We start from the raw sequence: 27,234 nt of genomic DNA on the forward strand, positions 1-27,234 counted from the left end.
TGTCTATTCCTGGTGTAATGTATTACTGAATTACATGCAATGGTGGAGGAAGTAGTCATTATATTATATTTCTGCCTGAAGCATTCAATTTTTATCGTCTTAAATGTACATTCAGACTGTCAAAAGCACCAAGAATGGCCAAGTTTAAGAGTGATATATTATTGTATAATAATCAGACATGCATTAATGTCTAAGAAGCATTTTAATGTAGGTAGTCGTGGTGGAGCTAAGTGACTTAAAACACACTGTTGCACAATTCAATCTCTAAGTAACTAAAGATCTCAAGTGTGGTGTACTTCCTTCTGAAGTGTGTATAATAGTACCTAGGTACTTGGGTTTAAGTGTGTTTGTGCACCTGCACACACATCAACACCTAAGCACACTGTAGAGACGTAACTCACTTTAGGTCATTAGCAGAGACTGCCTCATGTCGAGGCTTCTTCTCAAACACCACATCATCTCCAAAGTCCCCGTCTGGCCCCCTCTTGGCCCGTGCAGATGGACCGGCGCCTTTCTCGGTGTCATTTTTACCGACAACTTTCCTGGAAAGGAGATAAACACACGCACGAGCTGACTGCAGTGAACGTCACCTGGTACGTCATGCCAACGGTTAGCCGGCTGGACTGTTACAACTTTAAACTTGGTTAATTTGGTTGAATATTACGTCTAACACAACGAAACACATGTAAATAAAACTATTAGCGTTTTTAAACACAAACAGGTGTTTTATTTTAGGTTTTATTAACACGTTAACGAGCTAACTAGCAGCCAGACGTTAGGACCGTTTGCAGCACGAGCACACATGATGCTGCGTTCAAGCCCCTCCGGACAGTTTAACCTCCAGACTTAACGAAGCAAACATAAACATAAAACGTGAGTTTACCCTATGTCGGGGGTCAGAGACGCGGGTATCTTTTTGCTTGTGGTAGTTTGTTGTTCATCGTCAAACACGCTGAACAACCCGTCTCCAAACGCGTCCGCCATGTTTGTTAAGGGCACACTTCCCACAATACAACACGAGGTCGCTGCCTCTGGTAATACTTCCGCTACGGCGGCTGCGTTGTCCAAAAAAGTCGCTCACCCAGCCCTGACATGTATGCGGAGAGAAACGCACGGTAGCGGTATCTTTCCACTCTGTTCCTAGTCACCTTCTGCGGATGACTATAGCGTAGAGGAGTCGCAGACAGACAGTGTTTTTTTTGGTGACATAATGGGTGGAAAGAAGAAGAAATCGGCGCAAGCGGCTGCTCCGGTGGCCCCGGCGGCAGCAGCAGCAGGAGCAGGAGCGGGCAGGACTAGCGCTGCAGCGGGGAACGGCGTGGCGGAGGAGGCGAAGAAACAGCCGGCCAGCAACAAACCGACTAAACCAGCCAAAGAGAACAAATCAAAAGGTTTGTCTTGGCTGGTGTCACATATTCAGATACACTAGTCTATCATTCAGACAGTGACACTGCCGGTTAAAAGCTGAAAAGATGTTGACATGGTCGTCGTCAGGATGTAGAGGTGTTGTGTTGCATGGCTTTATATTGCCTACTGTTGTCTTCAGCCCTGTATTGTGCTGTATTTGTGAGTGGATTTATTTACTTAACTGTTGGGCTGTGGGGTTGTGCATATGTCACTGCAATCAGTCATTTGTCACGTAAAAAATACCAAAATCTTGTAATGTATGACAGCTTGTCAGATGGATAAACAAACTTGAGCATCTGGTGACTTGTGGTGACCATTTCCTGTTACAGATTAAACAGTTAATCTTGTATCCGACTGAATACATAGTTATTCATCAATAATGAAAACTAGAATCTGAAAGTAAAGCATATTTGTTTATGTTTTTCCTCTTTCTTCAGCTCCTAAGACCTACAGTCTTGCCAACACTGCCCAGGTCGACACAGGTGGGGTGTCAGACAAGTCGATTCTTAAAGTAAGTCGTCGGTTCACTAACTAACTGTGTGCAGTAAATGTGTTCTTGACTAGCTTGTAACACACTAATATATTACATATGCTGAAATAGACCATTATGTATTATTTATTCAGCTGTAAGTGGTAATAATGAATTCATTTTGACCTTTTTAATGCAGGTTTCTATCCAAGCTGATCTGGAGAAGAAGATCATCAAGCTGGTCAATGACTTCAGAGATGAGAATGGAGACAAAGGGCCCATATCAGGCAGACTTACGAGCAAGAAGTTGCTGGTAAAGACAAAATCGTCCCTCTGACTTTGTTTTTTTTCGATCTGTTTCCAGGACCAAATGTTGTATTCATGTTGTTTGTGCATGCAGGACCTGTACACAGCTCTGCAGAGGTTCAGCTTTAAGAGAGAACACATTGAGGAGGCCATGAAGAGTAGTGTGCTGTATGGAGGGGATCTTCACTCTGCTCTCGATTGGCTATGCCTCAATCTTAAAGATGGTAACAGAGCGCCAGCAATCACTAAGATGTCATCTCTGCATAGCTCTCGAGGACACTAGGCTGTCAAACCTTTGACTTTCTTCATTTATTGTCTGTATACTAGATGAGTTGCCAGAAGGTTTTACCCAGCAGATGCAGGAGGAGAGTCAGAAGAACAGACCCAGGTTCCAGCATCCTGCTCAGGAGAAACCTGCAGCCCCAAGTCCTAAAGCACCTAACAACCCCCGCAAGGAGACCAACAAGGTTTGTGTGTCTGTGTTTGTTTGGGCTACACAGGTGTGACTGTAACACCAACTCGAACCTCATAAGTGTGCTGTTTTGCCAGGCCACAGAGAAGGATGAAGCTGCAACCATGAAGGACTGGATCTTAAGGTATGCAGAGCAGAGCAGTGATGATGATGATGAGGAGGAGGAGGAGGACGAAGGAGGGAAGAAGACCGCACACAACCCTGAACTGGATATAAAGTTTGATCCTGTAAGTGAAATTAAAACAACTTAAAGCTGAGTATGTGGCACGGTGAAGTAACTGTCATTTCTTGCTGTGCAGAACGACCGGTATTTGATTCTTACTGCTCAACTGTATGACGCAAAAGAGATGGCAGCTGCTGCCAAGACAAAAGGAGACAAGTCAGGCCAGAGGATGGCACAGGACAGGATACGCATCATACAGCAAGGTGGGTGTACATTAACTGTCACATGAAGAGAGATTAAACATTTTCTTCTCCCTCACTTCTGACTTATATAGAACACATGTATTTTCTGTTTTCTAGAAATGAAACCACTGGAGTCCCACCCCATGTTCAATCCATCGCTAAAGGTGGTAGACGTACCTCAGAAGGAAAAGAAAGTACTTCCTGTCAGCGAGGACAAAGAGGACCTCAGCTTCAAGTTATTCGAACAAGCGGAAAAGCCTGCTGCAGAGAAAGGTTCAAATAGAAACACCATCTGAGACAAATGATTCAAGCTAGATTCATTCATTAAATGTCTTTAACAAAACAGATTGGAAGCGGTGTGCATAACATACTGAAACTTCTAGTTGCAACGCTATGATTCAAGTCTAATCTGCTATATAGTGCGACTGTAATGGATGCTGTATACATGTAGGTCACACCCAAATCACTAACAGTTTGATACCACACCCATATTAATATACTGCTTTTATCAATCCAGGGGGTACAAATTTAGGACATTTGTGGGTCTGTCTGCAGTATTTTGCAGCGTTGTTGCAGACAGGTTCGATGCTCCAAGAGTAATATCTAGTATAGTTTTGAATAAATCCACTCCCTTTAAGTTCACCTCTAGCTGGTGCTAAATTTACTTGCAAAAGTTTAGAAAGAGGCTTTGGGTGAAAACGTCTTTGAGATTCACAGACATTTTGCTGATCTCTTTGTCATATTTTACTTTGCAGTTGTGAAAAAGAATGAGCCAAAGGACATTCGCAATTTTGACTACACAGCTCGCAGCTGGACAGGAAAGTCCCCCAAACAGTTCCTCATCGACTGGGTACGAAAGAACCTACCCAAGAGTCCAGCACCTGCTTTTCACAAGGTTGCTGCTGGTAGATACTGGAGATGCAAGTAAGTGTGTGTGATGTGTATGTGTTTCTCTGTCCTTGTTCCCACATACAAAGGCATATATTTTGTTAAATGTCAAGGCACATTTTGATTTGATGTTTTGATGCATCCATCAGGGTGCGTGTTCAGAGGACGGATGATGTTCTTGAAGTTTGTCCAACAATCTTGACTGAAGACAGCATGCAGGCTCAACATCTCGGAGCCACACTGGCACTTTACACTTTAGTTAAAGGACAGGTAATACATGCAGAGGAAGCCACTGTTTTTCTGTGCTGCTTGACCCAAGATCTAATAATCCAACTCAGTTCCACCCCTCTTAATCGTTCACTTTCAGTCAGTGCACCAGCTCCTTCCTCCAACCTACAGAGATGTGTGGCTGGAGTGGAGAGACAGTGAGCAGCAGAAACAAGAAGAGAGCCGCACTGCTGCCAACAAACCCCGAGACCAGTTCATCTCCCGGCTTTTAACTAAACTCAAACAGCAGCAGAACCAGAACCAAGCACAGGAATCTGGATCCCGAGGTCTTTTGGGACAAGACAAGGCTGGGGATGAAGAGCCTGAAGAGTCCTGGGAGAACCTGGCTGGTCTTGATATTGGGGAGGGAGGAGAAGAGCTGGAGGATAAGAGTGAGAAAAAAGGAGGAAGAAAGGAAGGGGCAGGAGCACTTGAGGCATCCAGAGAGCTCTTAAAAAAGCTGAAGAAGTCCTCACTGGCCCACAAACTGCAGGTAAATACACCTAAGCATTGTACAATTTACAGTATTAAAGACATTTTTGTATGATGCATAAAATGAGGCAGAGTAATTCAACAAGTCTTTTACTGTATCTTCAAGGCAGAGCGAGAGCAGCTTCCCGTCTTCCAACACCGACATCATGTTTTGGAGGCTCTAAAGCGCCACCCTGTGGTGGTGGTGGCCGGTGAGACGGGGAGCGGAAAGAGTACTCAAATTCCTCAGTTCCTCTTGGAGGAGCTGTTAACAGGAGGCAAAGCAGCACAGCCCTGCAACATCGTGGTGACCCAGCCCCGCAGGATCTCTGCCATGAGCCTGGCCTGCAGAGTCAGCGAGGAGCTCGGCTGCGAGGATGGACCAGGATCAAAGGTAAAAAGAACAAACACATTTTAATCCCCAATAGGCATTAATATTGAGCCTTGTGATGGCGTAGGCTGATAGGATGCACTGTCACTTGTTTTAATGATTGTGTTGAAATCATGTTTCAGTCGTCGCTGTGTGGATACCAGATCCGGATGGAGAATCAGTCAGGGGAGTGGACTCGCCTGCTCTACTGTACTACCGGGGTTCTGCTTCGGAAACTACAGCATGACAGACACCTCAGCTCCCTGACGCACATCATCGTTGACGAGGTATTGACGTACTGGGTTGGAAAGTCTCCTCTAATGTTGTTTGAACTGTACAAACACTTAACACCATCTATCTCACCTAAGGTCCATGAGCGCAGTGTCCAATCAGACTTCCTGTTAACCATCCTGAAAGATGTTGTTATGAGGCGATCAGACCTGCGTCTGATCCTCATGAGCGCCACAGTGGACTGTAACAAGTTCTCCAACTACTTCAACCGCTGCCCAGTGATCACCATCCCTGGCAGGACTTTCCCAGTGGAGGTAAGAGAAGCTTTTGTTTGTTTTTATTTCGTATACAGAACCTAATTTAACTATCCATTTGTTTGTTTTGAAAGCTTTGAAAAACAATATGTTAAAACAGAGTCCCATCACGGATACTTTTGACCTTATTAGGCCCAAGAATGAAAAATGAAAGACGGATTTTCTTTCTAGGTGTCCCACTTAGAAGACATAGTGGAGGAGACAGGGTACATTCTGGAAAAGGACTCGGAGTACAGCCAGAAAATCCTTGAAGAAGAAGAAGAAGTTAGCATCTCTGTGACACAAAAAGGTGGCAAGACATTACAGCATCAGGTAACATTGACTTTCTGCCACAGTAATACAGTATGTGAGGGAGTGGTGTGTTATTTAAGTTAAATAACCTGTTTCTGTCTGTTCCAGGAGGTGATAGTGAGGGACTCCTCTTCCGGCTGGGACCTGGGTCCAGATCTCGACCACTTCAGCAGCAGGACTCGGCAGGTGCTGCAGTACATGAATCCTAATAAGATCAACATGGACTTACTAGTTGATCTAATCTACTACCTAGGTACAACACATCATCATGCTTGTTCCTGACAGCACAGAGTACATATTCCTACATGTTTTGTTTTTTGGTCTTGTTAAACTTTTTTTGTTTGTTTGTTTGTTTTTGCCAGACAAATCCCCACAATTTGCAGAGGTGAATGGAGCCGTTCTCGTGTTCCTCCCAGGTCTGGCTCACATCCAGCAGCTCTATGACCTGCTCTCCTCAGACAAGAGGTTCAGAGACAAAAACAGGTGACATACATACACTGATGTTATGTACTGTGATCTGGTATCCCACATCAGGAAAACAGAAGAATTTGTGCAACACACAAACTATACATTCAACTTTTTTCCATTTGGCTAAATGTGAGTTCTCACTGGCTCTTTTAGGTTTAAGATTGTCGCTCTTCACTCGACTCTCTCATCAAGGGACCAGGCTGCTGCCTTTACAGTGCCACCTGCTGGAGTTAGAAAGGTACTTCCTAATGTGGTATAGGAAAATAGAACAATACAGGTTATGTAATATGATTCAACAAAGTCTATTATTATTATTATTATTATTATTATTATTATTATTTCTGTTAAAATCTGACACTACACTGATAATCCCTGAAGATTCTTACTGCTCTGCTCTGCGTCTCTTTTAGATTGTCCTGTCGACTAACATTGCTGAGACAGGTGTGACTATTCCTGACGTCGTGTTTGTCATCGACACTGGAAAGACTAAAGAAAATAAGTAAGTAATGGCTCATGAACAATGCCAGAATAGTCTTACATATATAGTATTGTTATTATGTTATTAACAGACTGTTCTCATAGGAAGTAAATTGCACAATCTATTTTATGGCTTCAGTCAAAAATAGATCAAAATATTTCATTGTTGTATCTTATTGTCTGTGAACTTGTAGATATTTAACTACAGTCTGATGTGTCATTCAGGTACCATGAGAGCAGCCAGATGAGTTCTCTGGTAGAAACTTTTGTTTCCAAAGCCAGCGCCCTCCAGAGACAGGGAAGAGCGGGACGTGTCCGAAGCGGCTTCTGCTTCCGGCTCTATCCAAAGTACAGGTAAGGAAGTTCATTATGCAGAGATGAAAATGGGAACACAAAGCAGGAAAACAAATCATTTCCCATTCGATATAAAGGATGTGTCCACCAAAAAAAAAAAAAGTAACTACATGTCATATTCCTGGTTTCTGTTCTGCTCTTCACATCAGGTTTGACGCCTTCATGGATTACTCCATTCCAGAGATACTACGAGTCCCATTGGAGGAACTCTGCCTTCATATTATGGTATATAAACCAAACAAACAAACAAAAAACACACTAAAACAAACACCTTTACCTTCTACCACATGTGGAAACATTCTTGAAGCTTCTGTTTAACGTGTTTTATTCTTTCCCCCCTAATCTCCTCCACACCCCTCTCTCTTTCTCTTTCTCTTTCCCTTTCCCGTCTGTTAGAAATGTCAGTACGGCTCCCCAGAGGACTTCTTGAGCCGGGCCCTGGATCCTCCTCAGCCCCAGTCAGTCAGCAACGCCGTCAACCTGCTGAGGAAGATCGGTGCATGTCACCCCAGCGATCATGTTCTCACCCCTCTCGGACATCACCTCGCTAGTCTGCCCGTCAACGTGAAGATTGGCAAGATGCTCATCTATGGAGCCATCCTCGGCTGCCTAGAGCCCATAGTACGTCCCCCTGCCTCCTTATTCAAATAAACAAACACTCTAACTATGATTCTTTGCAACTGTGTGAAGATTATTACTACTATTACTATACTGTGTCCTTATTTTATATTTTGAATCATAATTAGCATGAATATTAATAAGACATTTGTTCCAGGCGACCATCGCAGCAGCCATCACGGAGAAGTCTCCCTTCTCTACACCGATGAATAGGAAGGAGGAAGCCAACCTGGCCAAATCAGCCCTGGCATTGGCCAACTCCGATCACATGACGATATACAATGCATATATGGGGTACAGACTTTTGTAGGCTTGATTTTCAAACACATAATGTGTATTTTCATTTCATTAAATTGAATTCCACAATGTATTTTAGGTCTAAAAATCCCGTTATAACCACTATCAGGAAGTTGTTACCATTAATAAGAATAGTACCATGACAAAATCATTTTGATATCAGAAATCTCGACAGCTCAGTATCTCTCTCTGCTTTCTGATGACCTATTTTTCTGTCATACTGTTAGGTGGAAGAACTCACAGACTGAGGGACAGAGAACAGAAATGTCCTACTGCAGGAAACACTTCCTCAATCGTACAGCTCTCATTACAATAGAGGTAACGCACACATTCTCAGCCATGACTCTCATTTTAAATCAGATTAGCGCTCTCTCCGCCTCCTGTCTAATCCAACGTGTTTGACTCTTCTATCCAGGATGTGAAGCACGAGCTGATGAAGATGATGGAGCAGGCGGGATTCTGGTCTTCTCGGTCCTCTCACTCTAAGCCTCAGGTGGCCTCGCTGACCAAGCAGCAGATATCCGTCTTGAACGCAGTTCTGACCGCGGGGCTCTATGACAGCGTGGCTCGGGTTTTGTGCACCCCCTCCGTGGATGTCCTCGAGCGAGTGGCATGCACTGTGGAGACACCCCAAGGCAAGGCTCAGGTCCACCCCTCGTCTGTTAACCGCAACCTGCAGACACACGGCTGGCTGCTGTACCAAGAGAAGGTATGGGTAAAGAGTGTGTGTATGTGTGCTTGTGTATATCTGCTTATCTCTACATGACACTGGTGCTAATAAATATTTATCCACAGGTTAAGTACACTAAGATCTACCTGCGAGACACCTCCCTGATATCTCCTTTCCCCATGCTGCTGTTTGGAGGTGACATTGATATTCAGCACAGAGAAAGGCTCATCACACTGGATGGATGGATCCACTTCCAGGTCAGAGGTCACCGGGCTTTCTCTGGTGGCTCCACTTTCTCTTCCTGTAGCAGCAGCAACAGCAGCAGTTGTGTCCCTGCAAATTTAACTTTGTAGGCCAAAGATATGGATCTTCTTCCAGGTTTATTTAACTAAATCCATGTTGTTCACCCTTAAAGGCTCCTGTTCGGATTGGTGTGATCTTCAAACATCTGAGGAAGCTAATGGACTCTCTGCTTGAAAAGAAGCTGGAGAACCCTCGGATGAATCTAGAGGGTAAATTCAAGCTTCACAATGCAACAAATGGCATTTTTACCCGAAGAGTAAACAGCATAAAATTACATGTCCACGGCTTGACTGCACAACCTGAAAAATCATGACGAAAAATGTGTTTAAAAACGTAACGTTTTTGACAACAAGTAATAGATGGAAGGCATTTTAGTTGCCTTTTAGTTTTGTCTTTTTAAATCTGATCCTGTCTCTGTCTGCTGTAGGTGAGAAGACCATCCAGATGATTTTGGATCTCATCAAATCAGAACATGCTGTGTGATATCAGACAACCAAAGGACCCGACTGCCACTGAAGAACCTGCGTACCAGTACCTTTTCTTACACTATTCACAGACCTCTGTTGTATTCTGTTGTCCTGGGGACTACTGCATGCAGGAAATTTCGGGATGGACGCCTGTAGACAAACTGCACCAAGCAGATAGTTGCGGCCATCCTATATTTTCTGACTGACGGCTACCAGGAATTCTTACTCACATTGAGGAGGACTATATCATATGAAATGCAAAAATACATGCTGAAACTTGAGAGCAAAAATCAGATTAAGAGAAAAATATGTTGCCAAATGTGGTGTGGAAATAAAGCTGTACACATTTTTATCTGAACCTCATTGTGTCATGCTCAAAATTAAAATACCGCCTTAAATATTATATGAATAGGAAAAAGCAGGTGTAAATGCAGGCACCAAACAGAGCTCAGCAAAATAATAGTAGGTAAACACGGGTGTTCACAATCGTTCACAATCAAAGGTTTGGTTCCATTCAGGTCAAACAGGATCAGGGTGCTGCTGTGCTGCATGTTGGCTCACTGGAAAGACTGCTGCACTAAATGGAACTGAACCTTAATTAGTATCATGCATTGACCCTACTATTTCATGTCAAAATAGCTGCTGTGCAAATATGTTAGAGTTAATGAGTTAATTACACAGTCTAAGTTAACAGGGGATGGGTATCTTTAAACAATGTGCCACTAGATGGAGCAGGACATGAAAGGTCATGAAAATGATTTGCTGTGCCACAATTTGACTGCTATGAATGATCATGGAAATAAGAAGATAAACAGGGAAAGTCAGTCAGTGTTGGGGGTGCCAAGAGAAACTATTTAATGAGATCACAAATAATAATGTGCAGCATTCGTTGCTCTTGCATAATGTATATAACAGTTTCACAAGTAGTCAGCAAACATGAACAACTCCAACACTGAACTAATACAAAATACAGATCTACCAAAGCTCATTTAATCAGCGATATGCCTGTTCATATGAGACAGACACCTGTTCACAGAGTAACAGCGAGCTCTAGTACCTTTTTAATTTCATTTACATGAAACCAACGACAGGTCTTCTGCACACCGATATGCCGTTTACTCTCGCAGTTTCAAACTCAGTTTTTTGCAACTTCTACAAATTATGTTCTTAATATAAATAAAGCAAAATAATCAAAGTGCAATAATCCCCTTCCAGTATTCAGAAAACATTGCATGTCATCATCACATAGATGCATTTTAATTACCTGAATGTCAATCTAGGGTGATCTATCTAAACTTTATCACAATAGAAAATGTTGTTCAGCACCTAAACTTAGAATGTCATTCTAAGTTTAGACATTGAGGATTTGAAATTCATGTACTGTGAATTGTACTGTAGATACGTATGTGTATGAGGCTTTAAGAACCTATCACAAGATCACTGTCAGCTGACACGCTGCTCTCACTTCTAAGAGGAAATGAAAAGTAAGCAGATGACATCATCAGAGCTGCAAAAATAAATACAAAACGGAAGATAAATTAAGATGCAAATATGTCGAAAATAGAGACTTCCACATTATGTACATGTAGAAAATAAATAGGCTCTGTATCTGGACAGTGGAAATGACAATAATTCTCTGGATAACATTATGTTTATTCATTATCTAGTTTTAGAGAATCCCCTTTTACTGTTCTTTTTAACTGTGATATGTTCAAAATATCACAGCCTCATCTAAAATATGCATGTACACTCTTATGACACTCATTATTTCAATCAGGTGCGACCTTATCTTTACAGGAAATCACAAAGGAGGAAACGATGAGACTTATGTCACCTTCATGTCCATCACAACGCTGTACAATAAAATCAGCTGATCTGCATGTTAGTATTGGATCACGCTGTACCCTGCATCCTGAACTGTTGAGTAGACGATATCATCTGTAATCAAAGCAAAGGTCAAAATGATGAGTATGAAAAGCAAAAGTATGCAGCAAATATGTCTGTTGATAATAAAGCAAACAAGCTCCATTCCACTAATAAAAATACCAAAGATGATGATTATGAATACACAGTAAAATGTGCCAAAAATATTTATGTTCAAGATTTAGGAGGACCTGTTGGCAGAAACTTAATACAATAATCAGAAATATGCTTTCATTGATGTATAATCATCTGAAATGAGATAAGAATAAATAAGAATTATCTAGTTCAATTTACTAGATGACCCAACCCACTGGTATGACGACCTTTTCATGAGTCATGTCCAACAAAAACAATAACATGGTTTTAATATGAAGATGTGTGCAACTGTAAAAGTGCAGGCAAAGTGTACAGCGTCATCAGGTGGACACATAGTGTTTCCAACTTAATGACGTCTGTGCTAGATTTGTCAAATCTTAAGATCCCTTTAGTGACTTTTGTGGATATGCAAATGTAAACATCATGCAAATGAGCAACATCTAAGTGACTTTTTGAGCAGGTTTCAGTTCTACTTTCCATTGAAAATAGTTGGAAACATTAACAGGCACCCTCTTAATAACTGATTTTTTTTTTTTTCTCAGTTGGGCCCTGAGAAGGCTCAAAAGTCGCTCAACAAAGCCAAAACAAAACAAGACACAAGGGTTAGGGTTACTAGGGTTAGGGGTTAGGGTTACTCTAGACTAACCCGAACCCTAACCCTCACACACTGAACTTTTAAGATAGCATGCTGCCATGACCACCAACAGGCTGCTTAAGCCACCAAGCAAGCTAAGTCCATTCAACAACACGCCGCACATGGTATTTAAGTAAAGAAAAACATACCCCTACTGTTGTTTGTCGGATCAGGTAATGGCCCCCTCCTGCAAATTCACAAAACAATGTAAGCCGTGACTGTGCAGTAAGAACAGACTGATAAGCAGCCAGTTCACAGAGGCCTTTTCTTGTTTACCTGATAATTGGTGGAGGAAGTCGAGATGGTGGAGCTCCAGTTGGAGACCTCTGACCACTGTAGAAGTTCTCATACACAACAGGAGCTGATAGAAAGAAAAACTGATACCGTTGGCATACAGGTAACTGATAAGACATAAGTGCATACGTGTGTATTGATACCTTTACCTGTGTGTGTACTATATTCCAACACTGGTTAACTGTTTTATTATTAGTATTTTTGAATTCACACCTGGTGGTTTGTCACCCGTCTGTCTAAGGTTTACAAAGTGTTCAATATCTTCCCGAACATCACACTGTTCCAGTGACTTCCTCACTTCCTCGTACAGCTATGAACACACACGCACATACAGAGAGACAGTAAAAACTAGGTCAGAGTTCAAGTTACTCGCTCTTGGGGGGTTTGTCCATTAACTTTTATAAAAGCTTTCACATTATGCATACTCATTTGATGCTTTGATAACATAAAAAATATTCCTCATACCTCGTCACTGGTCACACACTGCTGGGACAGCTGATTGAGGTGAGTCCAGACTGTGTTTCTCAGAAAGTTAATACGCTCCAATGCCTGTTTTTCAAACATCTGTGAAGGAAAACAGAAACAGACAGAAACATTTAGCTTAATTCTATGTGTATGTGTGAAAAATCCAAATCTCTTGAGTCTTACCTCACAGGCCTTTACATGTTCCTTCATCCATTCATCTCTAGCCTTTCCCAGTGTGGTCACATTCTGCTGATATAACCTGTCTGCCAGTCAAACACATACATCAGTAAAAACAGTACAATGTTGTAGAAATATTAAATATTCAAATCAGTATTGTTTTTACTGTTTGTGTCAGTATCAAACATCACTAATAACGTATTGTGTTATCACCTACCAAGAGCTAAATGCTTATCTCTGCATGCTAACAGGCTGGTGTTACACAGGTGTAATGTTGATCATGTTCACCTTCATAGCTTGTCAGCGTGGAACATTTGACAATAACAATAACTAAAAGTATAGCTGAGGCCAATGAGAGTGTCATTAGTTATGCAGGTATTGTAAGAACCATAATGATTACAATTCATCCTATGGGGAACATACATGTATGTGTGCAATTTCAAAAGAGAAGTGCACCTTTATAGGGTGAAAATATTTGTATCATTTTTGTGTTGCAAACTTACCTGCTTCCTCCGCATTTTGCTTTGCCTGCTGCGCTTTAGCGTTAAGCTGAAAGATGAGCGAGGAACACAAGTACGGCAGTGAGTCTTCAACAGCGAGTTGGACACATGACAAGTAACAAATAGTGAAATTACTGCTCATAAAGTCAGATAAAAATACTATGCCAATATTGCCAATATGGTGCCTCTCAGAAATAAAAGAGCTGAAACACAGCAGACAGGAAGTCTGCGGCACAGTTTTGTCAAATGTTTTTCACACCTTTTTTTAAACACTAACGTTTGCATCAGAGTCAGCAAGATGAGACTCAAGAGTACAGAGTACACATCTCCAATGACAATAAGTAATCTTTGCGTTACAATGGACAAAATCTACTGACTTAAAAGCATTTAAAACATCATCACAATATTGCATTGCCAATCAGCACTATAGCGTCCATTCCACTTTATGAAGGTTGTAGACAATAGCTTTCTAATGCTACTTTGTTTTTTGTTTTTTGGGGGTTTACATCCTCTTGTCAACTAGTCAATATTTGATGTTTCTGCTAGATAACTAAAACATAACCGCCATAAAAGTTCAATGGTGGACGGAATAAATGTTTAAGTGAGTTTGAATTCAAATATAGTAATCCTCCGTCAGTAAGAAGTCTCGCTTTTTTTTTCACTGTACCTTCTCTAACTGCTTGGTGTTGTTGGTGTTTCGGTTCACATTCTGATCTGCTTCTTCTTTATCTCTGCACTTCTGCTCATATGTCTTCTTTGTCTGGGGACAGCACCACAGTCAGCTTTAATGCAAAATAAACTCATCACAAAGGTTACAAAAGGCAAAGAAAGCACTAACAGAAAAGTATGTCAGTAGATTCATGGTGTTCTCTACTTCTGGGCTGCAGACCTATATTTTCATCTGAACATTGCATGAGATGGCACTTCTTCTTTTTGCATGGCATTAAATGATGCCCTATGGTTCACTTCCCAGACTGGACAACATAACTTCCCCGATCAAAGAGGAAGAAAAGAGACAGGATAAGGATTGTATAACACAACTGAAACTCCTCTGACATAAATAACAAAGCTGCCTTTCTCACATTGATGGCTGGACGACCACAAAGCAGGGTCAGCCCTGTGAAACTGAAAGTCTGTCCATGACTTACTGATTGACTTACGATGTTACAACTGCCATCCTCAACCATGTCTTTAGTGTGTAGGGTTTAGTGGCATGTAGCCGTGGAGTGGCTAATTTAAAACCACCTCACCTTAATCTCCCTTTTCTAGGGTGAAGATACAGTTGCAGCGAAAAATGCGCCCTGGTTTGGGCTACTGTACAAACATGGCAAACTGCATGGAAGAGGACAATGTCTTCCATACTCCATGTAAATAGAGCGCCCCATGTTGGGGCTCTGCTTATGGCACGAGCAGGTAGCTCTTCAAACGTAACATTTTGTCCTGTTTGAAGCATTTAAAAACAAACTGGGTGGCTTTAGTTTTTTCCTTTCATCAGTAATTATCATGCAGTCATGTTCTTAGTTGTTTCCAAGTTGTATTGTAATTACCTTATGTCATGTTCTACAGATGCCTGTTTGAAATTATGCATTCAACAACGTGAGCAGACAAACAAATTAACAAAAACCTTTGAACTTAAAAAAAAAGCCTTGTCTGAAATGTGCACAGACACGATCTGCAATGATTTGCGGAGCCTACACGCTTGTCACAAGAGGCTCGATGACGTTACTTTGGGCATTTGCCAAGCAATACAGAAGTACCTGCTGCTGTAGCACTTGGCTACATGAATGCAGCTTCTTTCCTCATGTTGTAAAATGCCTCAACTCATTCTCTGCACTCGACCATGAAAAATATTTCTTTCTAGTAGAGCATAAAGGAACTAAAACCTGGATTTTGTAGCACAACCTTGTGTTCTGGAATGACAAATAAATTTGATATATTAATAAGATTTTGACTTTGGTTTGGCAGGTCAATCATTAATTCCTCATGTGTCTGATTTGTGCTTATCAGTTTATCAATAACACGTGACAGCCTGAAAGTGCCCTTGAACTAATTTAATAATTAACTCTATCTTAATTTTTACTTACATCCATTGTCTTCTTGAACTGTGACGACTTCGTTTTGTGGAGAACATCCATCTGTTGTTCTGTCTGAAATGACAGGATTGTATTTAGTTACCAACTTATTACCTGTTGCAAAGATGGCTCGGTCACCTCAGTGCATCACAGTGCTGATAAAACGAACCTTCTTCCTTATTTCTTTTTGCTTTTCTCTGAATTCCTCCAGTTTCTTGGCCTCCTCCCGCATGCTCTGCGCTAGTTGTAAGTGTGATAGACTCACATGTTCAGTCTCTGCGAGAATAAAAACATGGTTTACATTCTGAGCTCCACAGAAAAACAAACATAAACTGAGTAAATAACGCCATCTGAATAGTGGCATTATGAAGACTCAAAAATGTTAAACACTTACGTAATTTAAACATGTCCAGGGATTTTTTTAATGTGCTAAGAAGGAAAAAGAAAAGAAGATTACAAAATGATTTTAAACATTTCAAAATCTGCATCAAATGAGTTCACATTGTAACTTCAGTGCATGCACAATGCACAAAGAGGAAATTAGTTTTTGGTTTTTGACCATTTCATTACACAAGCACTATGGGGCAATGCTTTTATGACCGAGTCTCGCACATAGATGTGGAGGCACAAGTTACATCCTGCTGTCGGTTTCATGACTGATATTTCCTGGCGCTAATGTATTAAAAGACATAGCAAAGCTCCAAAAAAAGCATTAAAATGTTTCCTTGAGCAATTTTAAGTTCAATTTCTTTAAAGAAACACTCAAGATAAATATAACTTTATAACTGTTTGTTTACAAAATGTCAACAGGATGCTTTTGATACGAAGCACTATTAATAAACCACAATTTCAGCAAATCATGTTCCCTGTCTGACCCTCCCCCATTAGTCTTCCTTCCTCTTCCCACCTTAACGACAGAGACAGCAGAAACAAAAAAATCACACTGATGTGAACTCTGACCAAATGGGAACTAAACTTGCTTATACAGAAACATGTTTAGGAAATTTGACAAACGAAATTACTAGCATTATCACAACACTGCTAAAGGATACAATCTTCAGTTAGACTCTTAAATGATCAGAGCCAAAATGATTTAATGACCACGCTAATAGGCACAATGTGACTTGTGCACAGAAAGACTCTGGTCAGACGCATAATAACAGCATCTAAATATATTGAGGTCGCTTACTTCATCTCATTGTGTCCACACACCTTCTTGGACAAACCCATAAGATCTTTGGCGTACTTCTCTTCAATTGATGCCCTGAAAGAAGAACGTGAGAGAACAAATATTTTAAGAAACGTATGTCATAAAGTCACGTGAAATTGTTAGATAATGTGCATTATAAATTGCTGTAAACCATTTACTGCATGTTTATATATTGATATATTACTAAATAGCAGAGATGTATAAAGTACTGGAGTAAAGGAGTGGAGTAGAAGTACAATTGCTATATCAAAAAACTGACTTGAGTAGAAGTTGAAGTGTTCGTTAAACACCATACTTAAGTAAAAGTACTAAAGTATATATAAGTAAAGTAGTATATAATGTTTTGTACTTAAGTATTGCAAGTAGAAGTATGTAAAAAATGCTACTCAAGTACTGAAAGTAAAAGTACAAGTAAAGGTACAAGTACAAGTACTGTTGTTTATATTATTTCAAATATTTATTAAGGCACAACTTCTAATGTTACAGTGTTACAATGTTCATGGTAGAGTTCTATGATTTCCCATGGTCTGTGAATGCGTCTGAATGAATGCGAGAGCGAGGGGGCGGGGGAGCAGGTGAGAGAGCGCACCTGGGTGTCAGGTGTATGACGTACGGCGCACGAGCGAGGTTGATGTGTGAGACCGGGACTGTTCTGTTGTTTTTTTTGCCGTGGTTACGGCCTACAGTAGTAACGAGTAACGATTCAGCACATGAAAAATGTATCTGAGTAAAAGAATTAAATTCATCAAAAATATGTAGTGCAGTAAAAGTGGAAGTTGGGGGAAAAAATAATACTCCAAAAAAGTACAGATACTGCATTTTAGTACTTAAGTACAGTACTTAAGTAGTTCCACTTCGTTACTATACATCTCTGCTAAATAGTGGAACTCACAGTGAAGTGTTACCTAGACAGATCTCACAGAGTCGGACTCTCAGCTGACTGACTGTGACCTTTATCATTTCTCAATGTGACTAAAATGAACTGCACAATTACAGAAACAACCTTGCTGCATTCACGCATGTGCGGGGAAAAAGGCAGGGCAATAAGGATGCAAAACCAGGAAATAAAAACTGGGATTTGAACTTTAAGAGTTTGCATAATTAAAAGTGCCACAGAGCCATTATACATTAGAGACTCAAATGGAGTGCAAGTTATGGAACACTCAACAAGGGCTTTCTGTGTGACTGCATGTGTGTTTGCATACTATGTAATGTAACTATATAATGCACTAATGTAGAAGTGACCATCTAAAAGTATATCCTTATTATCACAGGAATAAACATAGCAGCACACATGGCGGCTATTGATCCAAAGCTCGACTTTCAGTAGATGCTTTCTGTAAATCTAAAGATTACTTTTTATGTCTTTAATGATAGGACAGCTGAAGATAGACAGGAAGCAGAGAGAGGGGGAGTGACACACAGTAAATGGCCGTCCGATGCGAGATTCGAACCGGGACCAGCTGCAGCGAGCACTGTAGTCTCCACACAGTGGGTGGCCGCTTAACCCACTAGTCTACCGACCGCCCCTCTTTCTGTAAATCTGAAGTGAATACGACAAACACTTAACTCTGTGCATACCTGCTGTAAATTCAAATTATATTTACTTTATTTATTTTCTCACTCTCTCATTTACACCTCAGCTGATTTTTTTCATTTTGTTTTATTACTTTATACGACATAATGTTTTTAGTATGTGTCCACACAGTAGTTCTCTCTCTCTCTCTCTCTCTCTCTCTCTCTCTCTCTCTCTCTCTTGCTCTCTCTTTGAGGGACTGCTGTTAGAGTATTTTGGGGACTCCTGTTCTTTTATTTTCATTGTTTCATGAGGAAACTTTCAGTTATGTTATTATGCATATCCTCTTGCTATATCCATAGCTTAATGTTTTATCATGCTGTCAGTACGATAAAACATACTGCCTGACAACATAAAACTTTTTTTCCGTGAATCATTGCAGTTAAACCGCATCATGTTAGAATACTTTTACTGCAATGAGTAAGCATGTCACTGGCTCCAAACTGGACGTGGGTGTATGTTTGTGTAGGTGTGTGTGGGTGTTTGTCGGGGAGAACAGATTACTTATCACACAAGGAAGGAGGAAATCAAAATTCAAATGTTCAACTTTGTATGAGTCTATTATAAAATCTTTGTCGATCCATCACACACACTATTTGTTGTGAAAGGGTTGGCGCTACAGCACTGTAGGTTAAAAACACTTCACACTCTGTTCCTCCTCCGACAAGAAATCATTTGTGCTGGTCAACCACAGTGCAGTCTTGTGTACAGGAATAAATGTTGCTTTTCCTGCAGATTTAAAACTCTTACATATATCTACAGTATGTCATTTAAATTCAAATGCAAACTGTACTGAACTTGGACATTTGTAAGCAATATTTATTTTGGTGCATATAGATTTGTACATTTAAAGCTTTGGTGGACACAACACAAAACATAGACAGATTGTGCGGTATTGCTGGGAAATTATTAATCTGGCAGAAAGCTATACCACTTATAAAATGTGACAAACTTGACATAATGTTGATATTATAGCATTTTTGAATGTTATTGCAATTAGAAACTCAAACTCATGTTCTGATCTGACATCCATGTAAACTTCACTTTGTGATTTGTGTACACTCCAAAGCCACACAAAGAGATTGTTACTCTATTACATTGCCGTGTTTGATTGCACTGCACTCAAAACTAACTTATGACTTGATAACTTACTCCACTCCTCTCACTAATAAACTTTCCCACAGCAATGACACTAAAATCTGCTGTTCCTGTTCCTCCTCTTAACTTAGCTTTTATTTTCACCTCCCTCTCGTCATCTGACTCTTCTGTCTCATATCCACTGTCAAACCTTGCTATTACACTAAGTGTATTTCACGTAAAACCTTTAATTCACTGTTGCATAAATAACCTTGAATGTAATTGTGACTATTGCTAAACCAACCATCAAAAGAACCACTAAGGCCTATGGTTTTGTCACACTGTTTCTGTAGCCAAAGCTTATATTGTGTCTATTAATTGCAACAGCTAGCAGAACTATTACCCAAACTAGCACAGCTGGTAATTTAAATCTGGGGTCTAATCTTGCTGATCTGGGGGTTGAAAAGCAGAACAAACATGCATATATCTTGTATCATTTCATATACAGATCAGACCTGGCTTTCATGAACTCCTCCACCTCTTTGCATGTCCTCTTGCCATCGTTGAGATACTGGATGATAGCATCATAGCCACTAGTGCAGGTCAGGTCAGAGTTCTGTCAGTCAAAATATGGAAAATAAATTGTGAGGTTATTTGTTTAGATGACATTATACAAATAATACTCAAAACACAGACAGACAGACAGACAGACAGACAGACAGACAGACAGACAGACGGGTAGACAGACAGACAGACAGACAGACGGGTAGACAGATCCTGGAGATTTAGCTTCTCCCGTACCACTACCTCTGCCTCTGCTACCGCTTTTCAGACCAACACCCGTTTCCTTTATAGGTAGACTCTGTCTGAGCTTGTTTTATTCTGAATTCACACAATGAAGTTCCCAAGACAACGCTACACACACATACATAAATAACCTCTTGAACATTTCGATATTTGACACAGAGTGTAAATTGATGTTTTGTACTGTACTTACTCCATAATTTAGATAAGCTGAGGGTAACAGCCTATAATCAACCTAAATGTGTAGATGTCAAAATCAGTATGTTACTCACTTTCTCTCTCTATAAAAGGTATGAGGCCAGGCAACTGTATCGCTCATTCATACAAGAATCAATAAGCAAATGAGCTTTTTTTTCCATGAAGCCAGTGGTGGAAAGTGACTACATACTTTTAACTAAGTACTGTACAAATTGGACTTCATTCGTTTTATTTCAAGGGGAATATCATATTGAATATTTTTAGTCCACAACATCTATCTGACAACTCTTAGTTACTAAGATTTTATATCCAAAATATATGATATGTTTATATAATGTTAACGTAATGCACTACTATATATTTAACTACTCAAAAATATAAAGTAGATTAAAATAAGATCTACCTCAACCAACTACAACAATAAAATGCAACTTACACATTAATGCACCTGGAGTAACAATTCAAAAATATAATAACTGGGGGCCAGGGGGTATAAGTAGATGTGCTTTTAATACAATAAGTTACTATATTTATTTATTATTACAGTGTTGTATTAGTACTTTTAATGTCTGAATACCTCCACCACTGCATAGATCATCTACCAAGAGCTGAGAAGTGGAAACTATATAATTATTAGTTTAATAGAAGATTATAATTTCCATTACAACTTGACTTGAATAAAAAAAGAAACTAAAGTAACACAGAGAGAAATCAGCTTAGCAAAACATTTCCTCTTTATTACTGAATTTACAAGACAGCCTCACTTTTTCGACCAAAATTGTGTATGTATTAAAAACAACAAGTATATGTTAAATAAACACTGCACTGGACACTCACCCAGAAGAAGTCTTTGAAATGTAGGTTTTTCATAACTTTAGTGGACAGCAGAGCAGCTTCAACAGGTTTATAAACTCTCTCGGTGACTGTGTCACTCAGCGGTCTGGCCACAGTGCAAGCCGCCGCTTAGACTGACGCATGCGCAGAGATGACGATAACAACCGTCTCTGTAAAGGTCTGTCACCGCTGACGTCAGAGCTGTCTGCACGAGCCCTTCTTCCTGTTTTGGTGATTTAAATTGGGAAAAAATGCGTGAATGATATTGTGTTAAAAATAACTTAAATATAAGTTAAAATAGAGATATAGAGTATAGTAATTAAAGACAAAGTTATAAGTTATTGCCCCTGTAACTGATATATTATTGTGTATTACAATATCGGAGTTGTAAAATTAATGCTTAAGCAGCATTTTCCTTTTACTATTTTATATATAACTGAGGAAAACTGATCAAGTGTTCATGCTGTAATAGAGGCAATAATACAAAACAATTCAGTGAACAAGAATGTCTTTTTTAAATTGGATGGATATTCTTAATATTATAATAAAATCTACACAGTCCTCATAATGATGAAGGACTTTGTTTTGCTGACATGTCTTGGGAGTTCTGTGCTTTTATGTTAGTCACTCTGCAATAAAATGATGTGCACTGCTGCCCTCTGCCTGTGAGCTGAGGTTTGTTTCAGTTGGTGGGCATCCACTCCATCAGCCCTTCCAGCAGAGGTTTCTGCCGCCTCCACATCCTGAACTTGGTAGCAGGTGATGGCCTCATGATTCAGCCCATGAGGCAGGTCTCATTTCAGAGCTTGCGATGTATTTTGTTGAATAGATTTTGACGTGTGGAGCTGCTGCTGCATGCTTCTGGGTAATAGATTTTGGACCACAGCCAGAGCTCAGATCAGTTCATACATGTTAAAGATGAATGGTATCCAAATAAATGGATCAGTAAATGTGGCTGCAATGTTTCACAGCCTCTGTATTTCTAGAATTATCTTGCATTTCTGCATTTCACAGCCCATTATGTTGTTAATTTTGTGGTGGACTTTATTGTCTTCAGGAGTGGCAATTAGTTTTACAGCAAATGTTGCATAAAAAGGCATAAAAAAGGCAGTAAAAAAATAACAGTAAAATCAAATAAAGGTGATTATGAGATACAAGAAATTCACTAAATTGGAATAAAATTAGTACTGAGTGGTCAAAACTCCTCGGAGCAGTAGCACAGAGACGAAAGAGAGATAGATGTTTTTCACAGCTTGAAAAAAACAACCAGAGGGAGACATCTGAAATGTTGTGATGAGGGGACTGACAGATTGTGTCAGTAAGACTACAGTAGATTTGGCTTTCTTCCCAGTCCCTGCTGACAGACTCCTAAACTCAAGTAAAATCTCTGTATCGTTTTGGAGTAAGCTTGAAACAACAGGTCTACAACTTAAAAAAAAGACTTGAGTCACTTGAGTCAGTGTAGAATTTATACATACTCAGGTGTGGGAACACTTCATTTTCATTAATGCTCCATGTGTCCATGTTTCCACAGACAAATATACCAACATGAAAGACATGTTGCAGATAAAAGATATTTATATCACAGCGACGTTGTGAATAAATCAATTCTGCTTCTAGTGCAAATATTGTCTCATTTCAGGCCATAAAAATCCTGAAGAAAACAAACAGCTTAGCAGGTTAGCGTATAGTTAATTGGCACTCACTCTGTATTTTATAACTAGGTGGATTTATGGCTGGTGGCATAAGCAGAATGGGAATGTATTATAAAGATGTAAAACTGAATATATCAGTGTGACATCCAGCAGATTATGTGGCCTTTAGAGGTCTATAAAGCTCCAAATACAGGACATAAATTTATGATCGCACTTCATCTGTAGATGAATTTATAAACATACATGATGTTTCATGTCCCTATCGTGCATCGGGTATTTCAGCATCATTTTGTTGCAAAAACTGCAATAAAATTCTGTTGCATCATACCAAAAGGAGAAGACCCACTTGAATCTGATAAACCTGCACTCACTGAAAAATCACAACTCTGTACTCCCCCTCGATTACCAGATTGTATAACAGCTAATTACATGGTATTTATATTCACATATCATCATGCACAATACCAGGGCCCTAGAACTGGAGCACCTGACTGCACTCATTATTTGTGTCGTCAATTACGCTTGTGCTTTTCTTGCTGATGAGTCCAATGTATTTTGTCATCTAATGTACTGGATATTAGTTCTGCTGTATGCTTATTCAGTTGGGTTTCCTTGGCCTATCAGTATAGCTGGAATGGTATAGCAGAGATAGATACAGATGTGTTTTATGTTAATTTTCCTTATCTTAAGCACTTGTACTTTGTTCTAACTATTTTCCTTTATACATTTTTAGATACAGCCATTTTCTGCTGTTGCAGTAGATTTCTCAACAGGAATCACTAAATTTTCATCTTTTCTTTTAAGAGGCCATTGAAGACATTTTATATTAGGGAACACAAATTATAGTACTCATTATAGTCCTCAGTATGGTCTTTTAGAGGGTGGAAATTAGGTACAAATTTCAAAGAAATGACTGTAACCTTGAGGGAGTACAATTATTTCAGCAGATATCTCTACTTTTGTTATAGAGGAATCATTAGACCTCATGAGAGAATACTGTTTTTAACAGGACCAAACCTTACTGACTCTATGCGCTGGTACAAAGTACCCTCTCCTCGTTCTTTATATTCTGCACAGTGCCTTCTTCGGGATCTTGAGTGGAAATGATGAGGAGTAGAAGAGTTAGCACGACTGTGGTGTAAAGATTTCCATATTATCTCTGTTCCCAGATGGATTCAGATGAACACACTACTCTCTGTAGTTAAAGGGAAGTAATTTATCAATAATGGAGATATACTGAAGATAATCAGCTAATGCAGCATTTGGTTCGACCTAAACTCACTCAGGTAAGTGGTGAATTATTTGAATCTGCAGCTTTCTGACACTCTGATTCATTGTTTGTATTCATCTGCCTACCCTGTATTCATTTGCCAACAACATTTCATTCACTTGAAGCCACCAAGATGCAAACAGCCACCGCATATGAGTTTCTACCTTTTCTGAAATCTACTAAAATGCCTGTGAGCACAGGACTGAGGATAGAGATTTGTGTCTGAGATGTAAGGTGACTGGCTTTACAGATACATCCAAACGCCCATGCCCTTCTGCCTTTTTCTATCCTTTACACCTGCCATCGTCCTTTGCACTGATGCTGCGGCAGTGTTTTAAATGAGTATCTATTAAAATGCCATTATAAGAAATGGGGAGTGATGTTGTCCCTGGCAGGAGTTTATTGGAGAGTAAATGTAAGCTCCCACACATGGAACACCTCATTAACTCAGTGGATATTTTACAGCCCTGCAGCACAGAGGCTTAGGCAGGGAACGAGGCCTCGCTCATCTTAATAGTGTATCAGCTGATAAGACTCCTTTCCTTTTCATACCTGCACTTTTAATGGGACCCACTCTACCACTAATGACCTTTATTGATCCCTGCAGGGTGGATGCCATTTGCTCAAAACACCCAGAAAAAAACATAAACAGTCCATAGACGAGCACCACTGGAGCTGGTGAGGATTCAAAGGAGAATAGAGGAATAAGCACAGAAAAGAATCTGACAATCAGTTTAGCTTCTTTTTAAAAAATCCAATTAAAGCTTAATTAGACATTCGACCTGTTTTTTGCACCTGCAGTATTGTGGAAGAGCTCAACAATAGTTGTGACAGATCAGTATCTGTGTTAGTGTTCCTTGTGGGATGGTTGAACTTTAGGGAAGTGAGTCCAACAAAACTGCCATAAAAGTTAGAAAATGTCCCATGCTGCCCTCCTCACATCTAACTAGAAAATTCTCTTTCACTGATATTTGTATATTTCTAGTTCTACTTCGTGCTCCTTCTGGACATCTGAGCAAATTACCCTATCTCTGAGGCTGAGGAGGCTGAGAAGGAATCTCTGCATTCAAGATCTTACTCTTACAGTCACTACCCAAAGATCATGGCCATAGGTGAAGATTGGAATATAGATTGATTAGTAAATGAAAATCTGCCCTCCACAACTGTCTTGTGCAATGCTCACATTACTGCTGCAAACCTCCAGATCCTGTCTGTCCTGAAAATCACAAACAGTATCTGAGGCAAGGGACAATCTTGGAGTCCAAAAACTTACTCTATGTAGAGGTGAGCCCAACCAAGTCTAGTTGGTACCACTCCATCTTCTGCACTAGCTCTGGTTCCTTCCCCGCCTGTGATATGACATTTGACCTTCCTGCCAGCATGTCAACACGCCTAGGTCAAAACCTTTTCCTGGCTCCAATGCTCATCAGGTTGGCCCACAAGATGGTGCCTCCTTGTAGGCCCTGTGAGTCAAGACTGGGCCACCAGACGTTAGCCGGCAAGCTCCTATCCAAAGTCTGGCTCCAGGAGGGGTCCCAAATCTATTAATCTATTAATGATTTATATTTTTTTCCTGTGACAAGAGAGATATAATTGTTATTAGATGATTATAATTTCACTGGTCATTTTGTTATATAAACATATGTATACATACATGTATGTTTATGTATCCCCCATTTTCTTCCCATGGGTATATGCCTGGAAGACTTGTAGTCGGTCAAAACTTTGCTAATAAAGTTGGCTCTGTCTCCTTCTTCTATACACTATACACTTTCAGTTTCCTATCCCACTCGGGTTTTGTGGATGTGCCACAACTACTCTAACTCACAGAGTTTGGCTACAGTCGATACATCGAGCTACATCGATCATTGTAGCCTTTTGTTGACTTGTCACAGTTATAAATTGAGCGTACAATGACATGATGAACATTGGGGTAAATGTTGTATGACAGGGAAAGTAACACATTTCTGTTATCCCCAAGTTGCTGAGCAGACAGCATGAAAAATTTATTACTTTCATGTATCATATATTTGGGCAACTTAATTTTAAAGATCCAATCTGAGATTAGCAATAATGTACACAGTAGGACAACAGCTCAGCTCTTCTCGTGTGATTAACTGAAGGACTGAAGGATAGAAAACAACTTAAATATGACAATTATGTAGAAAATGTTGCCAATAAATTCAAATGTTTCTCGAAGACACAGTTTTGGTCAGCATGCATCACTTCACTATCCTATAATCAAAGAAAATGGTTGCCAACAGCTTGAGCATGATTGTTTGGATACAGTTCATTAATTCAAACTCCAGTCACACTTTGAACACATTGGACATACAATCATTAAGCATGCTACATTTCACCAGATATTATGATCTGATGAAATACATTAACAAAATCACAAATGTTAATGTTTTCCAAGTTTACCCTCTGTAGTCCTTCAGCTGAACACTGTTCATTAAAGTCTCTGTCACTCCAGTTCACTGCATGTTTTGTTACTCAGATTGTCGAGTGCGAGGCCCAACACTGCAGAGACTGCTGCCTGTCACACAAGAAGCAAGTATTGAAACCTCTGCGGTATAGCCCGTCTCGAGACATGTCAGTTTTTTCCTTTAGGCTGAATCCATCACCTTTTCTAAAAGATGGATGGCAGTGCTACCAGCCCCTCAGAAACTCTTAACCATTATTTCCACCTCTGAAATATTACTGTGAAGTCTCTTCAAGTTCCATGTCTCCTCACAGCAGGTATTTTTTGGAGCATTTGGAGATAACATTATTGAATATAAACCACCTGAGACTGGCTCCTTACCCTGCAAAGATTGATTATAAGTCAGAGGCTGAGGAAAAAGTAGCAAAAAACTCCCTGAAATAAAACTGTAAAATATCACCCCATCCCTAAAACACCTA

The 27,234-nt window shown here is 40.0% G+C and overlaps 3 protein-coding genes across 6 annotated transcripts in view; 1 reads left to right on the plus strand and 2 right to left on the minus strand.

Moving 5' to 3' along the window:
* Positions 1-984, minus strand: part of mtrex (Mtr4 exosome RNA helicase) — a 28,682-nt gene extending 27,698 nt beyond the window's left edge. The window contains exons 1-2 of the mRNA XM_010732254.3: positions 884-984; positions 402-542 (exon numbers count right to left, since the gene is read on the minus strand). Coding sequence (XP_010730556.1) covers positions 402-542; positions 884-984 — 242 coding nt within the window. The remainder of the gene's footprint in view (positions 1-401; positions 543-883) is intronic.
* dhx29 (DEAH (Asp-Glu-Ala-His) box polypeptide 29) overlaps positions 1-9,897 on the plus strand; it is a 15,892-nt gene extending 5,995 nt beyond the window's left edge. The window contains exons 1-28 of one of the 4 annotated variants that reach the window (XM_019258409.2): positions 1,008-1,391; positions 1,845-1,918; positions 2,076-2,189; positions 2,277-2,406; positions 2,510-2,649; positions 2,732-2,881; positions 2,954-3,080; positions 3,177-3,332; positions 3,815-3,983; positions 4,097-4,217; positions 4,315-4,707; positions 4,813-5,079; positions 5,199-5,342; positions 5,424-5,600; positions 5,772-5,912; positions 6,000-6,144; positions 6,254-6,374; positions 6,513-6,597; positions 6,770-6,858; positions 7,062-7,190; positions 7,340-7,415; positions 7,587-7,811; positions 7,966-8,102; positions 8,333-8,423; positions 8,521-8,814; positions 8,901-9,032; positions 9,191-9,287; positions 9,506-9,897. In XM_019258409.2, coding sequence (XP_019113954.2) covers positions 1,211-1,391; positions 1,845-1,918; positions 2,076-2,189; positions 2,277-2,406; positions 2,510-2,649; positions 2,732-2,881; positions 2,954-3,080; positions 3,177-3,332; positions 3,815-3,983; positions 4,097-4,217; positions 4,315-4,707; positions 4,813-5,079; positions 5,199-5,342; positions 5,424-5,600; positions 5,772-5,912; positions 6,000-6,144; positions 6,254-6,374; positions 6,513-6,597; positions 6,770-6,858; positions 7,062-7,190; positions 7,340-7,415; positions 7,587-7,811; positions 7,966-8,102; positions 8,333-8,423; positions 8,521-8,814; positions 8,901-9,032; positions 9,191-9,287; positions 9,506-9,561 — 4,161 coding nt within the window. In that variant the 5' untranslated portion in view covers positions 1,008-1,210 and the 3' untranslated portion in view covers positions 9,562-9,897. Of the gene's footprint in view, positions 1-1,007; positions 1,392-1,844; positions 1,919-2,075; positions 2,190-2,276; positions 2,407-2,509; positions 2,650-2,731; positions 2,882-2,953; positions 3,081-3,176; positions 3,333-3,814; positions 3,984-4,096; positions 4,218-4,314; positions 4,708-4,812; positions 5,080-5,198; positions 5,343-5,423; positions 5,601-5,771; positions 5,913-5,999; positions 6,145-6,253; positions 6,375-6,512; positions 6,598-6,769; positions 6,859-7,061; positions 7,191-7,339; positions 7,416-7,586; positions 7,812-7,965; positions 8,103-8,332; positions 8,424-8,520; positions 8,815-8,900; positions 9,033-9,190; positions 9,288-9,505 lie in introns of those variants that run through there. The other 3 variants (XM_027282189.1, XM_027282190.1, XM_027282191.1) reach the window with 3 other exon arrangements.
* A 473-nt stretch (positions 9,898-10,370) lies between these two features.
* On the minus strand, positions 10,371-21,559 carry pstpip2 (proline-serine-threonine phosphatase interacting protein 2). Its single transcript, XM_010732253.3, has 14 exons — positions 21,409-21,559; positions 20,085-20,185; positions 16,896-16,970; positions 16,101-16,135; positions 15,876-15,982; positions 15,719-15,781; positions 14,302-14,394; positions 13,638-13,683; positions 13,141-13,220; positions 12,958-13,056; positions 12,706-12,802; positions 12,475-12,559; positions 12,348-12,385; positions 10,371-11,483 (listed from the first exon to the last, which is right to left on the minus strand). The coding sequence occupies exons 1-14, from the start codon at positions 21,439-21,441 to the stop codon at positions 11,428-11,430; spliced, it is 1,008 nt and encodes a 335-aa protein (XP_010730555.3). The 5' UTR covers positions 21,442-21,559; the 3' UTR covers positions 10,371-11,427.
* Positions 21,560-27,234: the final 5,675 nt, after the last annotated feature.

This window comes from Larimichthys crocea, chromosome IX (genome assembly GCF_000972845.2).
Source record: "Larimichthys crocea isolate SSNF chromosome IX, L_crocea_2.0, whole genome shotgun sequence".
Classification (NCBI taxonomy): Eukaryota; Metazoa; Chordata; class Actinopteri; family Sciaenidae; genus Larimichthys; species Larimichthys crocea.

Coding starts and splice junctions, on each gene's coding strand:
- pstpip2 (XM_010732253.3), bottom strand. CDS start 21,441: ATGAAAAACCTACATTTCAAAGACTTCTTCTGG. Junction 15,782..15,875: donor AAAAAGAAATAAGGAAGAAG/GTTCGTTTTATC, acceptor CTGTCATTTCAG/ACAGAACAACAGATGGATGT. Junction 13,221..13,637: donor GCAAAATGCGGAGGAAGCAG/GTAAGTTTGCAA, acceptor TTTGACTGGCAG/ACAGGTTATATCAGCAGAAT.